General features: G+C 46.8%; 1 protein-coding gene across 6 annotated transcripts in view; it reads left to right on the top strand.

The window, feature by feature from the left end:
• DNM1 (dynamin 1) overlaps positions 1–17,126 on the top strand; it is a 99,436-nt gene that overhangs the window by 39,116 nt on the left and 43,194 nt on the right. For 4 of the 6 annotated variants that reach the window (XM_074973710.1, XM_074973712.1, XM_074973715.1 and 1 more), the window contains exons 7-10: positions 3,155–3,297; positions 3,378–3,513; positions 5,016–5,083; positions 6,231–6,369. In XM_074973710.1, the coding sequence (XP_074829811.1) occupies positions 3,155–3,297; positions 3,378–3,513; positions 5,016–5,083; positions 6,231–6,369 (486 nt within the window). Of the gene's footprint in view, positions 1–3,154; positions 3,298–3,377; positions 3,514–5,015; positions 5,084–6,230; positions 6,370–9,813; positions 9,953–17,126 lie in introns of all 6 variants that reach the window. The other 2 variants (XM_074973711.1, XM_074973713.1) reach the window with 1 other exon arrangement.

The raw sequence follows: 17,126 nt of genomic DNA, 5'->3' as shown, positions 1-17,126 counted from the left end.
TACACACTATAACGAGAGTGATCAATTAAGGTGAGCTATTATCAGCCGGAGAAAAAAACCTTTTGTAGTGATAATCAGGATGGCCCATTTCCAACAGTTGACAAGAAGGTGAGAGTAACAGTGGGAGGGGGAGGCGGGAATAAGCATGGGGAAATGGCTTTACTTTGTGTAATGACCCATCCGCTCCCAGTCTTTATTCGAGCCTAATTTAATGGTGTCCAGTTTGCAAATTAATTCCAATTCAGCAGTCTCTCGTTGGAGTCTGTTTTTACAGTGACTGCTCCCTGATTTTTTAATAAAACTGCAGTGACAAATCTGTAGCCCTAGTCATCAGTTTCCCTGTTTTGCTGAGGATCAGTTGTACTTCCCAGCTCATGCATTAGCAATCTGATAATGTTGCTCTCAGATCCGCTTTTTCTCCCTTGCTGGAAAGACCCCTCAGGTACATGAGGAAAGGAGCAGACAAAATCCTATGCAATTTGTTTTAAAGGAATTAAATCAAACTCTGGATATTTACTCTGGACACTATTTAAACAGGATTGTCAAAAATTGGAATTTCTGGTGATTAGTCAGTTTTTTTTAAAATTCCAGTTGACCATATGATGATGTAGTAGTGGCTTTCAAACCATTCACCATACACCCCATTTCCATCAAAGCAAATAGGCTCAGGTCCCCGCATCCCTTCTGCTAGAGACGAACATCATAGATAGCCACTGTCAAGGGAATACTGGGATACAGTGATAAAGGCCTTTACCTTGGCATGTTCCAGTGAGGGCGTGGGGGAAGAGGTTCCTGTCCGCAGAGTTTATCCGGGAGTGAAGAGACCAACTCAGACATGGGAAGGTGAGCTGCAAGTCAGGGGAACAGAGGCTCCAAGGGGGAAAAGTCCAGCGGCATAGAATGAGGAGCATGGGCTCAAGCGGGTTAGGCTGGACGGACAGAATGGGGGAGGGGTGGCAGAGGCTCAAGGAGAACTAGGCTGGGGGCACAGAGGATGGGGGGCAGAGGCTGAAGGAGAACTAGGCTGGGGGTACAGAGAATTGGGGGCAGAGGCTCAAGGAGAACTAGGCTGGAGGCACAAAGGACGGGGGGCAGAGGCTCAAGGAGAACTAGGTTGGGGGCACAGGCTGGGGGGCACAGGCTCAAGGAGAGCCAGGGTGGGGCTCAAGGGGCCTGGGCTTGGGGGACAGATTGAGGGAGCCGCGGTCAAGCAGACCCAAGCTGGGAGGACAGAATGAGGAGCCAGGCCTCAAAGGGGGCCAGGCTGAAGGGACTGAGGCTCAAGGGGGCTCCTGGGCTCCCATCCCCCATTCTGTCCCCTCCTAGTCCAGGCACAAGCCTCCCACTCCCCAGCACCACAGAATCCACCTTGGGCACTGGCAGGGGGAGCATTGAGAGGAGGAGAAACTGTCTCCCTGCCCAAGTGCTGGCGCAACAGCGGCCCCTCTGGCCAGGAGGAGCCAGTGCAGGCTATTTCCTGCTCAGTGCTTGTGGCCGGCAGCCATTTGCATCTGTTGCTTGGCAAGATTGTAAAGGAAACAGCCAGGCCCTGATCCTGCAGCTTCTTAGCTACGTGTTTAGCGTTAAGCATGTTTGTCGTCCCATTGGCATCAAAGTTAAACACGTGGTCGGAAAATGGTAAGCATTCTCCACAGAATATTTAGCAAAACACTTTAAAAAAAAAATTTGTAGAAATTTTCCATTTTTTAATGAAAACCTGACAGTCAGACCTGAGATTTTGTTGTTGAAAAACTGGAAAATTAAAAAAACCTGGAAATTTTCTGTGAACATTTTTGTTTCCGATTTAAAAATATTTTTCAAAATTGATCAGGTTTTTTTTTTTTTTTTGACTGACTGTGTCATGTTGACAGGATCAAAGCCTAAAACAAGACGTTCAGAGCCAACCCAGATCCTGTCCAGACTCCAGCAGGGCCCATAGTTTAAAAGTTTAACATTTTAGTGCTTTAAAGATGCTGAAACTCGCACAGCAAAGTCCTTCATCCTCCTAAATGGGACACTTTACAGGGTGTCCTCAGATGAGTCCGATTTGGCAGGTCTGATACGTTTATGGATAAGATTAAAGAGGTTGCAGTAAAATACATTTCCAAATCCACCCCCAAAATAGAAATGAAGTCCCCTTTGTTTGGCTAGTTTATGGAAATAAACATAATTTTAATTTTTCTTGTCCTTTATCCAAGAGCAGTAATAAATCTGTAAAATGGGCACAAATTATTTCTCTTTCAAAGGGGAGTTTTGAGGCTCAGTTAGTCAATGTTTGTGAGTGCTTTAGGATCCTTTGTTGAAAGGTGCTAGGGAAGTATAGAATATTATTACTATGTACTTCTCCTAGCTAGTATAGTTCTGTGTCTGATGGCCTTCTGAAAAGGGCATTGCCTAGCTACATGAGAACTGGGTAGACTGGGGTTCAACTCAGGAGACCTAGGTTCAAGTCTCTGCTCAGCCTAGGACTTTAGGGCTTAATCCTAAAACTACCTTGCGCCTCAGTTCCCTTTCTGTAAAAGCCAGATATCCCTACCTCACAGGGGCATTGCAAGGCTCTCAGATAGTATGGTGATGAGGGCCACATAAGTACCTAAATAGATAGTATCTTCACCTGGACACTGGACTGTCAAAAGAAACCAACCTCCTTTTCTTCTTGGAACCTGACAACCCCATTATGTCCACATAATAGGCCTTGCTGCACTGTTCATCAACCTTTCATGCATATTTGAAGCTTGGCGGGGCCAATTTGTCTAAAAGTTTTCAGGTATTGATTTTGTCCCTGCTCTGCCTGGTCTCTCTGCTACCTCTGCATTGCAGGGAAGCCCTAGGAGTTTCCAAAGACAGATCCATAACCTAGCTCTTTCCTTTATACTGGAGAGATGACCTGTCCAATGTTGGCTTCCCCTTGATATAATCTCATTATTCTCCCCACTCAAAACCTAGTTCAGTCAGTGGGACTGGCCCACTCTGCCACACAAGACTGATGCCCTGTGGCTCATAGGAATAGCCTATTCTGGCCCACAGGGCTAATGATCCCCTTGTCACAGAGAAGTAGCCCATTTTGTTTCTGCCCTTCTGCTGAGTCAGCAAACCCTGTTCAATCACAACTCACGGGCTTTTTAACCCATTTCTCAACCTTCTACTTGTGCAGCAACTGACAAATCACATCCGAGACACCCTGCCAGGCCTGCGAAACAAACTCCAGAGCCAGCTTCTCTCCATTGAGAAAGAGGTGGATGAGTACAAGAACTTCCGTCCTGATGATCCTGCCCGGAAGACCAAAGCTCTGCTGCAGTAAGTGACTCCTGCTGCGCGCCCTTCCTAGGAGAAGTGTATCTGGCAATCTTCCCCCATTCATTTCTCTTTCTGCCTAGGATGGTCCAGCAGTTTGCTGTGGACTTTGAGAAACGTATTGAAGGCTCCGGTGACCAGATTGATACCTACGAGCTGTCTGGAGGAGCTAGGATCAACCGCATCTTCCATGAGCGGTTCCCCTTTGAACTGGTGAAGGTACCACTCCCCATCCTATCCTTCTCACCTACCTGCCTATTTTCTCTCCACCTGCTGTCATTTCTTCACCTGTCCTTCTCAGCTGCCATCTTCTTGGCTCATTGTCATCTCTTCTCCTTTTCATCGGCTGTCTCCTCTTTAATTCGCTTCTTCTTTACTCCTTGACCTTCTCTTTACCTTCATCACTTTCTTTCTCTTCTTCACCTGTCTTTCTCACCTGCTGTTGTCTTTTTCCTTTACCAGTCCTCTCTGTTCTTTGCCTCCTTTCTCTCTCTCTCTCACCTCCATTCCTGGCTTCTCTTTTCCCTCAGCCCTCACCCCTTGCCAGAGCCTGTCCTCTCCTTCAGCACCCTTCCGAGTATCTGAACATGGCCTCTACCTCAGCTCCTGCCCTGGTAGCAGAGCATAGAAACTCCCTCACTTTCTCTTCCTGGTTATGTAAAAGGGTTTTACCTTAACTGTTCTGATGACATGGACCCCAAATGCTGAAGCTTTAGTTTGTTTACCTCAAGCCAAAGAGTGTCTCTGATCAGCTGAATGTCCATGTAGAAAGGTAGAGTCAGATCTTTCCCTCTGGCTGATCTGCACATAGTGTAGTTTGGGGGCAGATGCAGAGATAGTTGAAAACTGCATTCCATTGATCCTGTTGATGCTGTGGGCAGGGCTGGTCCCGATGTGCCAAGCTAATACCAGACTAAGGGCTGCTCCAACTTATGCTGACTCTTAAACACTCCCAAGGAGCAGAAAATACAGCCAAGGATCAGTGGGGTTCAGGGACATCCTAACTATGTCTCCTTTGCTACAATCACATTAGACCTTCACTTCTACATGAGCAGCAAAGAAATGGGTGGTGTAAATGGCCCTTCATTGATTTAGCACCACCAGAGGATCTTCTTGTGGTGTCCTCCTGGGACTGCACACATTGGTGCTGGGGACAAATTGCACTAGCAGGGAGACACACAGAGCCTTCATTGTATGGGAGAATCTGACCTATAATGTATAAAAGCTCCAGAGGAAAAGGTGATGAAATAACCTTTTCTTGATGGTTTTCAGAACAGAAGATCAAGCAGGAGCCAATCTGTTCCCCTTATGCTTTGGCTTGCCTGTATTTTCACTTAGTAGTAGTATGATCTTTTCCATTTGAATGAGATGCTGAGGCCTTGTCAATGAAAGACAAGAGCCTGCATTGTGTTTGATGATGTTGTAACTTTTCTATGTGAGAGAGAAATCCAGTTTTTTATGTGTATATTGGAAAAAAAAGCTGCTGAGATCGCATGCAAACCTTGCAAGGCAAACCATTTTATTTGGGACACAATCTTACATTTTTAGTTTCTCATTCCCTTTGTTTCTAAGGACGTTTGTATAGTCAATAAGAACTGGGCAGCACTTCTGAGGGTACGTCCACTGGAGCTGGGGGTGTATTTTCCTCTGCTCTGTATCTGCATGATGCTCTGCTGTATGGGTTGCCGGGCCCCTTCTGACAATCTTTTCTTCTGGTGCAGATGGAGTTTGACGAGAAGGAACTCCGGCGAGAGATCAGCTACGCCATCAAGAACATCCATGGTATCAGGCATGTATCATGCACTAGGCAGGCCTACGACTGCACAGCCTTGTAAATATCTCTAGACCTTCCAAACCAAGCTGAGAAGACTTCAGAGGTACGGTAGGTCAGCAGAGGGGAGGGAACACCTGTCTGCGCCATTGGCAGGTGAACAGCCTTGTAATGGGAGGTACTGATGTTCATCCAAATCAGTTTGCTTTCTGTTTCCATGTGAGAGCAGCAGGAGCCTGAAAGGTAAAATTGTCTTGGTGATCATCCTTTTTCTTCCATCTCCTGTGCTGAATGTGAGAAAGAGGAAGTGACATCACATTGTAGTAAGAGGAAGTGACATAGGAAGGGATTCTAAACACCCCCTACACGCCTTTTTAATTTCTTAAAATATTGTTTTAATTTATTTTCCCAGATCTACTGGGGCTCGATCCTGCAAGCTGGTGCTGAGCACACTCAACCATCAGTGACTTGGAGCTGAGGGTGCTCAGTACTTTGCAGGACCCGGTCCCAAATGCATGGTAAGTTAACATCTTTGCATTTGTGTTAGAGAAGATTAATGATGTGTGGCTTATGATGCCTAACAGGCAGCCTTACCTGAGAGATGCTGAGATACTGCGATTCCCCCTGTGGTCAGTGGGGACTGTGGGAGCCCAGCACCCCGCAGAATCTCTATTAAACTCTGGAGAATGCAAGCAGGTGATCAGATATTGACAAGTTTATTTTCTTCTCCTTCAGCTCATTCCATCTGATCTAGTCAGGCTCATTTGAGCAATAGTATTAGTATTTATTGCTCCCTTATTATAATTAAGAAAGGGTTTCTTGAAACTCTCTAAGGGTGATATTCACCAGAGGGCCAGCCCTATGAACTACTTAAACCCTAAATGCCCCCCGCCTTAAAGGCTGAAGTGGTACATAAGCTTAGTGTTGGTTCCTGTGTTGGTCATTTTCACCCTAAGAGATCATTTTTGTGAAGTGTTGAGCACTCTCCATTCTCGTTGATTTCAGTGAGGTTTTGTTCATGGGTTTTATGGTTCCTCCGGGCCAACGAGCTGGGTGTCAGTGATACAAGGGCCTGCTCTGAAATGTGTGTGTAATGCTGTGACATTCTCCTTCCCCCCTCTACCTCCCCTCCTGCCTTGTGTTGTCCCCCGCCCTGGGTGTTTAGAACCGGTCTCTTCACGCCCGACATGGCCTTTGAGACCATTGTGAAAAAGCAGGTGAAGAAGATTAAAGAGCCTTGCCTGAAATGCGTGGACATGGTCATTTCGGAGTTAATCAATACCGTTAGACAATGCACCAAGAAGGTAACTGGAGGGAACATGGAGTTCACACGCTAACACCTGCCCGCCCACCTGCTCGCTGGCTGAAGCACAGCACTGTGATCTGGGCAAGGAGCTGCCTGCAGTGAAACCTGATATTTCTAACCACCTCCTCAGCAGCATGACTAGACCTGAGTGATTCTAGCCTGGGGCATTCCAGCCAACCAGCCAATCAGAAAGAGATGGGACAGCTGATAGGAGTGGGTTGCTGCCAGTCTCCCCCATTCCATGAGAGGTGTCTTTGGAACATTGGGGTCTCCCCCCACATGCCCATTCTAGAAACACAACCCCCTCCACCAGCTCTCTACCATGAACATTAACTCTTTATAACAGCCAAGGTTATTTCTTCCTCTAGAGGCTGATGGTTTATATCTGATTTGAATTTAATTTCTGATATTAATTTCCGAGTCAGAGTCTGGGATATAGATTTCCCCTGGGAACTTCTGGGGACTTGGTATCATCCAATCTGGCCCCTGATTGACCATCACAGAGCAAAAGGGTACATAAACTCTCAAATGTGGAGGATCAAGATTCAAGAGGGGAAGTAGGCTTTGCTAATATGGAATGGGAAGCTGTGGGCTTCCCTACAGGGAGATGTTCCTAAGCTTGTGGAATTTGGTATGGTTTCTGATTGGCTTGGTTTGTATCTTGTTTTGAAGGAGCAGTAAATGGCTGAGAAGAAGGAAAGTGGAGGTGTCCACTCTCTCCTGAGTTCCTGCCTTTCCCTTCCTCCTGCTGTGATGGGGGTGCCCTGGAGGTTTCATTCTCTGGGTTTTGATTGACTGTTGTGGGCTTCAGTGGGGATGTGGGAGAGAGCCAGTCATAATTCTGTCGATCCTGCAAATATTGCAATTTTCATGTCTGAGTTTGGGCTTGGATTTAATGTTGAGAAGCAGTGTGAGAAAGACGGGGAGACTGCCTGCCATTCCTCTCAGCCATGGCCTGCTGCTTCAGACAGGTCCGGTCCTGGTGAAAGGGCATCTCAGCCAGAGTGTGATAGCCTGGGCACTGGAGACTCTTGGTATGTCGGATCACTGCTGGCCATTCAGGAGCAGGTAACCGGGTGAGGGCATTGCAGGAGACTCCCAAGGGAGATTGAAACCTCGAATTTGGAAAAAAAAAAAAAAAAAGCGGGGGGGAGAGGGCGCGAGTGGTGAGTCTCAGGTTTGCTCTGCAAGAGACTGCATTGCTTGGGGCTGGAGGTCTCTGCAGAGGTGCTTAGGCTCAAATACATGTGCTTTGTCCCAGTCCAGACTGGGAGAGCAAAGTGGACAGACAGTGACAGATTCCTCAGGTTTTTAGAATGCTGGGAGGAGCTTCCTTTTCCTATCCTGCTGTCTTCTGTTGAGGTATGTAGCTGTGGGGAGCACCCAGAAAATTGCCCTTAGTGCTGGTGACAGGTAAGCAAAGACCTTTGGGCTGCCAAGTACCCAGAATCATCCAGTAACTGAATCTGAAGCGCCCACTTTTCAAGTCCCCTTAATCCTCCCTTGGTTAGTTTTACCGTCCATCAATCACCATTTAAGTCTTTATCACTCCTGCCCTCTTCTCCCTTATGAATCATTTTCCCTGTCTTTCTTTCTTTCTTCCCTTCCCATTTCTCTCTATCTCCACCTTCATTGTCTTGTCTTTCTCTTTCTTTTTCCTTGAGGAATGAATTTACACCAGTAGTGAAATTGTCTGTTATAGACATGAAGGACAGATTCTTCCTTCCATGAGGATACCTGATACCCAAGAGAGAGAGAAATGTAAAGATCAGGGAGGACAGAAAGAGACCTTAGGACAGAAGATGGGAACTCAGTATTCCACAGCCACCTCTAATGGAGTTAGGGAGACTGGGCAGGTGTGGTACACAGGGTTACACACACATAGAAAAGAAAGAGGAAATGTTGGAAAGAGGTGGACAAAGAGGAACAAATCTAGCTGGGGGAGATACTGGGTCAGACCATCGTCTCCGTTGACGATGATCTGAAGGGAGTGTGGGGGGAATCAGAATGTTTAAGGTGTTTTCTTGTTAGTGTAGCGGGTTTGGGTCCCATAGTGGTTCAGAGGCTAGAGACTGAGTTTGGCTGCAGTTCATGTTGTGTGTGTGCGCAAGTGTGAGTGGTAACATTTTTGACTTTAAAGAAACAAAGTGGTGATGTTATTAAAATTTTCAGATAGCTAAAGGGACATTTTGTGTGAGGGTCCCTTTCCCAGGCTCCATCCACTGAGCCTGACTCGGATACATCTAAAGGGGCTATATTGAACTTAGCAGGCAGGTTGAATCTCTGAATAGGCAGTGAGACCTGGAACATATTTTCTGAGACATGCAGGGGCCATTTTAACTTTAAGGGCACCCGCTCTTTACCCAAACAAGGGCTTCACTGGCAACCTGCCAGGCTCTGAGAAGTACACCTGGGAGGAGATGGGTACTATGGAAACTACACATCCCAACATGAACAGAGCAGCCTTTCACATTAGCTGTAAGTGACATAATGCATGGGAAAGGGTGCTGTGATCAAAATGGAGCAGTGTATGTTTGGGGTTGAAGTATCTCTGGACAGCTGTGCCAGTGGACAGGACTGGGGGCAGTACAGCTGTGCTGGAGGAGCTGCTCCTTTTGCTGCTGTGGTTCCAGAGAGCACTGCAGTTCAGAAGTCTGCATCTGGCACAGCGGGAGGACAGAGCTGCTGCCCCCCCACCCCCCAGTAATGTGGGATGGGGAGGGAACAGGGAGAGTGCGGGGGCCCCAGGCTGGGGGGGTGAGGTGGGGAGGAGTCATGTGGGGGGGGTCAAGTGCCCCCCCCCTTTGTGTTCCTCCCATGAGTCGCCTATGTGCAGCATACTGGTAAGAAATAAATTCTACTTGCGCCACTGCCCCCAGCCCCCACCCCCATGCAGTCCATCTTTAGATGGAATGGACTAGGGGGAACTTAAGGGAAGAAGAAAGAGAAAAGGGGTAAAGCTGGTGGGTAAAAAGGCAAGAAAAGAGACCCATGGAACAGCAGAGAGAAATGAGACTGACCCAGGTGAAGAAAAGAGTGAGAGGCTCAGTGTGTTCAGCCTTCATTGCCTGTGGAGAAGGCTTGCTCTGGGAGAGGGATCCCTGGATGCATCCATCCACCCATCCATTTTGTTGGGCTCTGTAGCTCATGGTTTCACCTACTCTGTCTGTTCCTTCCAACTGTGCCATTTCCATGCATCTGTAGAATCCCTTGATACTTGGCAGCACAGGGGCCCTGCAGCAATGCTCACCTGCTTCGATTTATCTGTGGAGTGAACCAAAATCTCACTTCTCATTTTGCCTTGTGTTTTTCTCTTCTCTCTTTTCCTCTCTCTCTCTCTCTTTTCCTTTTCTGCTCTCTCTCTCAATCTCTCTCTGCCTCTGTCTGCTTTGCTCTTCTTTCTTCCTTGTTGCTTCTTCCCTCCCTGCCCCTCACTGTGCAGAACGGGTCTCTTCACGCCTGACCTCGCTTTTGAAGCCATAGTGAAAAAGCAGGTGCAGAAGTTGAAGGAGCCGAGTCTGAAGTGTGTGGATATGGTAGTGAGTGAGCTCACATCCACCATCAGAAAGTGTAGCGAAAAGGTAAAGAAACCAACAACATAAAGAAAGGGCAAAGCACCACTCCTCTTTCTCCCACACACACATACCCTTTCCTCACACCCTTCAGGGCCTGGGCTCACACCAGGAGACCAACAACAAATCTGGTGAGAACAAGGAGAACAGCCATGGAAGTCAGGTTCTACTATATAAATAATCATCTGATGGAGAGAAGCAGCCCACAGGCATCCAAGCAGTGTGAAAAGTAGGGGAGAGGGATCAGGCCTCAGCTGATGGATCTCTTTGCTATGAATTCAGAAGTCAGCTGGATACAGCTGATTGTTTGCTAGCCAGCCCCCATTCCTCACTCCAGCACCTTGGCATGCAGCTCGGTGTAGAATAAACCCCCTTGCAAGCCCCTCACCCTACTCTTCCTGATTGCACATTGAAAACCTTTCTGTGTCCCTTTGTTGCTGCCTCTCTGGAAATCCAAACATCTTAGAACAAGGAAACAAGTTAGAGAGAAGCCTTAAAAAATAAAAAGAATCCAGGCCCCTCTGCCAGATTATTGGGCCACAGAATAACCCCAGCCTCCATCCAGATGACAGAGCTCTATGTCTTCTCCCTCTCATTTTCCTGCTGATCTTTAACTCTACACATTATGCTAGTAAAGAGAGAAGGATGAATCTTGTGCTGCTTTTCCCTGCCCCGAAGCAAAGGAAAGGAGGCAAATTCCAGGGTATCTTAAAGAGCAGCAAAGTGGAAAAAGGTACCACCCATTTGAATAAGTAGAGGCCATCATACATGTGCTAGTATATGTCTGGGGGAAAGTGGGTTGGTTTTCTAGGCCTGTATGGTGCAGTAGAGGGCGCCACACACCTCTTTAAATAGAAAGGTAGACTAACTAATTAATACGTTAATTTGCCAAGGAAGGACTAAAATCCTGCACCCCACCAGCCCAGCTGTGCAAGTTTCTCTGCCAGGTGAGTTAAAGGGGATAGCACCTCTTGTTCCAGTTAGAAGCCTCTATAAAAATTACCCACAATCCCTTTTCTGCATTGGAGGGTCTGGGCTGGCCAACATATATAATCCCAGATTTGTGGGGCGGGATTAGGAAGAGACAGGTGGGAAAGAAGGGAGAATCCAGTATAAATTTAAGAGCTCAGAATAATGGCAAGAGCTGAGGTTGGCAGATGAAGGGACCTCGTTGTATTCAGCAGGGCTGATCTCAGCAGCTACTGCATTTTGCTCATTGCCATCCCTCGAGCACTGCTGCTCCATCCCAAAGGATTTCTCTCTCTAAATCCTCCTGTTTTCCAGCTCAGTGTGGGAGATGCTCCTCCATCCTTCCCCCTCCTCCCGCCATGTTTACTTGTAGTGATTTTGGTTTGTTTCCATTGATGTTTTTCTGTCTCTGATTGAAGTTGTATCTTCAGGGGAGAGAAATCAGTGTAGAGGGGAAAAAGAAAAACCCCAGTGTTAGTGGACACTAGCTTCTTACAGTGGGGCACCCTGCTCAGATGGCTGGGATCTTACCCATCCACCTTCTGTGGATTTTGAAACTCCTTCTGGCGTGGTAGGACGGACAGATTTGGCACTGAAGGAAGAAAGGGAGGGTAGAGATTTTCTAGGGTGGAGATGAAATAATGGAGTTGTACAGTCAGGATTTGCATTCCCTGTCCAGGCCTCTGAGCAACAGAAAATAGGAAAGGAGGCAAGGGGGAAATGTAGCTGATGGGACAGAAGAGAGCTTGTCACCAGGGGATGATGAGGCAGAAAGAAAAGAAAATCCGCTGTCAGATAGTGCTGGACTGAATCCAGAAGTCCTTTCACAGTCCGTATCTAGAGATGGTCCCATTGTAGTCAATGGAAGCTTTGCTGGAACAAGGACTGCAGAATTTGGTCTCTACAAATTAGAGATGGAAAAAACTTTGCTCTTTTGCCTGGCCAGTGCAAGGTTGCTCCCTCCATCTGTGTAATTGGCTTAGACATCTACAGAATCAGGATGGAAATGTCTGGACTCTCGGGTGTGGCAGGTTCAAATCTCAGCCCTTCATCCCACCAAAGGTGAGGAGCTGATGTTTGCCCAGTGTCTTTGTCCTATAAATCGAGATTTGGGTTGGGTTTGAATTGGGCGTATCTATTATTAAAGTGATTTATTAATATTGCTTGTGACTGTGCCCTCAGTGTGTGAGGTGCTTTTCAAGCAAAAAAGAAAGTCCCTTCCCGAAGGAGCACACAATCTGAGGACAGACATACATTCAAATAGAGTTTAGGGGGAGGGGTACAATATATAAATAGAGTAGTTCTGTGGATGAAGGGAAAGCAGTGGACGTGCTGTTCCTTGACTTTAGCAAAGCTTTTGACACTGTCTCCCACAGTATTCTTGCCAGCAAGTTAAAGAAGTATGGGCTGGATGAATGGACTATAAGGTGGATAGAAAGCTGGCTAGAATGTCGGGCTCAACGGGTAGTGATCAATGGCTCCATGTCTAGTTGGCAGCCGGTATCAAGTGGAGTGCCCCAAGGGTCAGTCCTGTGGCCGGTTTTGTTCAATATCTTCATAAATGATCTGGAGGATGGAGTGGATTGCACGCTCAGCAAGTTTGCAGATGACACTAAACTGGGAGGAGAGGTAAATACGCTGGAGGGTAGGGATAGGATACAGAGGGACCTAGACAAATTGGAGGATTGGGCCAAAAGAAATCTGATGAGGTTCAACAAGGACAAGTGCAGAGTCCTGCACTTAGGACGGAAGAATCCAATGCACCGCTACAGACTAGGGACCAAATGGCTCGGCAGCAGTTCTGCAGAAAAGGACCTAGGGGTTACAGTGGACGAGAAGCTGGATATGAGTCAACAGTGTGCCCTTGTTGCCAAGAAAGCCAATGGCATTTTGGGATGTATATGTAGGGGCATTGCCAGCAGATCAAGGGACATGATCGTTCCCCTCTATTCGACACTGGTGAGGCCTCATCTGGAGTACTGTGTCCAGTTTTGGGCCCCACACTACAAGAAGGATGTGGAAAAATTGGAAAGAGTCCAGCGGAGGGCAACAAAAATGATTAGGGGACTGGAACACATGAGTTATGAGGAGAGGCTGAGGGAACTGGGGATGTTTACTTTGCGGAAGAGAAGAATGAGGGGGGATTTGATAGCTGCTTTCAACTACCTGAAAGGGGGTTCCAAAGAGGATGGATCTAGACTGTTCTCAGCGGTACCAGATGACAGAACAAGGAGTAATGGTCTCAAGTTTCAGTGGGGGAGATTTAGGTTGGATATTAGGAAAAACTTTTTCACTAGGAGGGTGGTGAAACACTGGAATGCGTTACCTAGGGAGGTGGTGGAATCTCCTTCCTTAGAAGTTTTTAAGGTCAGGCTTGACAAAGCCCTGGCTGGGATGATTTAATTGGGGATCGGTCCTGCTTTGAGCAGGGGGTTGAACTAGATGACCTCCTGAGGTCCCTTCCAATCCTGATATTCTATGATTCTATGATCTAGGTGGGACTAACCTTCATCTTGGCAAAATGCAGTTAATATACACATGTCAACTAGATTTTTCATAGACAGCACAGCAGAAGTGAGTCTTTAAGGGGGACTTAAATGCCGGGAAAGTAGGAACTTTGTGGATGAGTTCAGGAAGGGGTTTTCCATGCATAGGGGACAGTGTGGAAGAAGCAACAGAGATAATGGTGCAAGAAGCTGATAAACAGAGAATCAAGGCTGTCGCCATTAGAAGAGCAGAGGATGCGGAACAAAATGAGGCTTGACAAGGAGGGGGAGCAGAGCTATATAAGGCTCTGAAAACAGTGGCAAGAAACTTGAATTGGATGGGGGAGCAGAGGGGAGAACAGAATTCCAAGTGTGTGTATGAGAGAGAGAGAGATGATCAAGGTGTTTGGCAGGGAAGATGACTTTAGCAGCAGCATTTTGTATGGATTGGAGGGGGCAATGGAGGCAGATGTTGCAGAATCAAGATGGGAAATTCTGAGGGCCTGAAGGACAGATTTAGCTGTAGGGTAGGCTGTACATGTGACACTTTCTAATGATGTAAAGCTGTGGAGATGAACTGTGTAGAGGACTTACTGATGTGTAGTACTTGTCCATTATTTCATACATCTTGGGCTGCATACCTGCTTGATCTCCAACTAAGTAGGGTTAGGGCTAGTTAATATTTGGATGAGAGACCTCCAAGGAAAGTCTAGGTTCTGCAGGAATTGTCATGGTAGAATACCCACCATCCTACCATAGTGTTAGGAGCCTATGCTACCTCTGGGATGAGACATAAAATTGAGACTCTGTTTATTAAAGACCCACAAAGCTTTTCATAAGAGGAGCGTTAATCCAAGTTTCCTGGGCATTGGGGGAGCTATATGCTGCCTCCCTACCAGCTGAATTTCATGCAGCCTCAGTTGCATAGAGTATTCTTGACTATGTGTTCACAACTACTCCATGATGTTGCTGTGTGCTATGAAAAACTATCTTGAAGGGAGCTACACCCGATCTCACTGCTGTAAATAAAATCAGAATCAGGCCATGTAAGGAACTGCTGCTAATTGCTCCCCCATCCCAACTTTGTCTGTCTCTTCGATAGCAGTCAATGGCTAGTCTCTCTTCACATGGCTAAACCATATTCACAAAGGCGCCAAAGAACAGATGGCTTTGTCTCTTCTACGGATTTTTAGTTATTATAGCTGTTAATCATAATCTCTTATTCCATCCTGAATGATCTCAAAGTGCTTTAAAACTGCTCATACAAGGATCTCTTCATCCACCAATGAAATCAGCCTACTCTGGGGTGTAATGAGAGAGTTTTTCACCGCACACAGCAACATCATGCAGTAGTTGTGAGCAGATAGTCAAGAATACCCTGTGCAACTGAGGCTGCACGAAATTCAGTTGCTCAGGAGGCAGAGAATCAGAGCCAGTGCTTCTAGGAATGTAGCATCCCCTCTCATGGATTGCAAAAAGCAGGAACTTTCTGTGTCCAAACTGCACAGCAGAGCCTTATGTATGCAAAAGGATGCCTTACAAATCAGGATTCTTTCAGTTAGAGATCTTAAGATTCCTGACTAAGAGATGGGCACTCAGTGTTAGCAAGAACAGGGACCTAGAGCTGTGTCATGAGGATTTCCCTGGGGCTAGGCTGTTTTAAGAGAGGGTCTTGAGCTTGCATTATGACTGGAGAGGGAAATGCAATTAGGTCAGAAGTGAAAACCTACTTGAGTGTGGAAATCCCTCCCAGACCGGCTGAGAGCCCCTGGCAGGGTCACCTGCTCTCCCATCTTTCAGAGTCATGGCATTTCTGGGTGCTGCTTGCACTGCTGGCATTACCCCACCCCCACCCCTTGCATTCCATTGCATGTTCCCCAGTGGACATGACATCCTGTGGCCAGTCTTCATGTCCCCCTTCTTGCCCACCCCTGCTTCTCCCACGCATGCCGAGGTGGGAGGCCTCCTGCATGACGTCTTGTGAACGTGGTGCTATTGGTTTCTTTTGCTTGTAACCTTTGCTGGTTGATCCTGATTTGAATAAACTGAGAACGTTTTGCACCTCACCTTGCCTTTGTTCGTGTTATTTATTTTTTTGTTCTTGAGTCAAAGAAGCTGAGATTTGCTTAGAGATTTTCCAACTTCCTGTTTTTGATTCTTTGACATGAAGCACCCCCTCAACCTCAGAAGAAAACAGGAAGTGCTGCCTCTCCCTTTAAAGCAACAAGCAGCCTAGACTATAAAGATCCAAGAGAAATCTTAATATGCTCCTTCTCAAGGTATAAGGGGAGCCCATTTCCACATGGGGCACCTTCATTGTGAGCAGAAAGCTATTCCTATCAATCTGGAGCCAGTGACATTCAGAACAGAAGAGTTCTTTATAAAGAGAGGGGCCTGATCCCCTGCTCCCTTACTCCAGCCATATGCCAGGGAAGCTGCGTTGATTTCAAGGGCATGGCAGTGGTGCAATTAACCTGGAGTGACATAGTGGTGAAGCAGACCCAAATACCTCAGTACTTGACAGCAATTGCCCTATGCCTTTGAGCTTCCAATGGTGATTGTGCAGCGTCTGGGCTGATTCCTGTAGCATATTGTCATAGTTCTTTATTTATAAGAATCCAAAAGCCAAATCAGATTTAAAAACCCCCATCAGATCAGCAGAACTGAGGCAGTGCAGTACTAAGGCAGATGAGAGACATGGCCAAAAATGAAGCCCAAAATAGTAGGAGGAGGTAATGATGATGATGTCAGGAAATTCCGGTTGGCGTTAAATGGTCAAATTGAAATATTTCAAAATATTAGAACAAAATGGAAAAAAACCAACTTTCTGGGGTAGGAGAGAGAGAAAGGAGTGATCTGACAACAGGCCTGGAGTTGAGACTTCAGCTAATGTAGGCCTTGATCCTGCACTGAGAACTACATGGTTGCTGCCCTATTGAGGTTAATGCAGCACTTGGGCCCTACGGTGTGATCTTGGGCAAGTCATTTTATCTCACTGTTCCTCAGTAAAGTGGGGGATAGTGGCACTTGTTCCTCTCAGGAATGGTGCAGGAATTAGCTGGTTCATGCTGGTTAAGTGCTAAGTAGAGAATGATTAACTGGATAATAAAGGGGCCTAGTTATTATTATGATTATTACAATAGCGTCTAGAGGCCCTAATCAGGGATCAGAGCCCCATTGTGCTAGGTGCTGTACACACATCAAATGAAAAAGACAGTCCCTGCCCCCAAAAGTTTACTTTTTTTTTAAAGGAAGAAAGCAAAATGATTCCCTTCTCCAGGGATTGGCCCAAATGCTGCAGTAGCACCACTCTGGGATGTGATGTTTAGGAACAAAAGCCTGATCCCACTGAAGTCAATGGTAAAACTCCCAATGATTTCACTGGGACCACTGCCCCCTTATTGTAGAATACTGTGGCACTTTTTTGTTAAAAAGGAAGTGCTGCCTGAATGCCAGAGGGTTGCTACGGCCCCCATTCAGCTTCCTGGCTTGCACTGTCATGTTTCTCATTCACAATCTCTATGGACTCTCCGCCTTGAACAACTGCAGATGACAGTGTCCCTCCACTCCCTTTTGTTTGTGTGCTGCAAACTGAATTCCCTTCTCACGGTGTAAAACAAGCGATCAGTGGTAAAGTAGACTTACCAGTGACACGAATGCTGGCCCTGATTCTCCACTCCCTTGCACCAGTGCAAAGGGAGTGCAGAAGGGGAGTGAAATGCTATAGC

The sequence above is a fragment of the Natator depressus genome, chromosome 16 (assembly GCF_965152275.1).
Source record: "Natator depressus isolate rNatDep1 chromosome 16, rNatDep2.hap1, whole genome shotgun sequence".
NCBI classification, from domain to species: domain Eukaryota; kingdom Metazoa; phylum Chordata; order Testudines; family Cheloniidae; genus Natator; species Natator depressus.
Note: the sequence above shows the minus strand (reverse complement) of the source record. Positions and strands in the feature narration are given on the sequence as shown.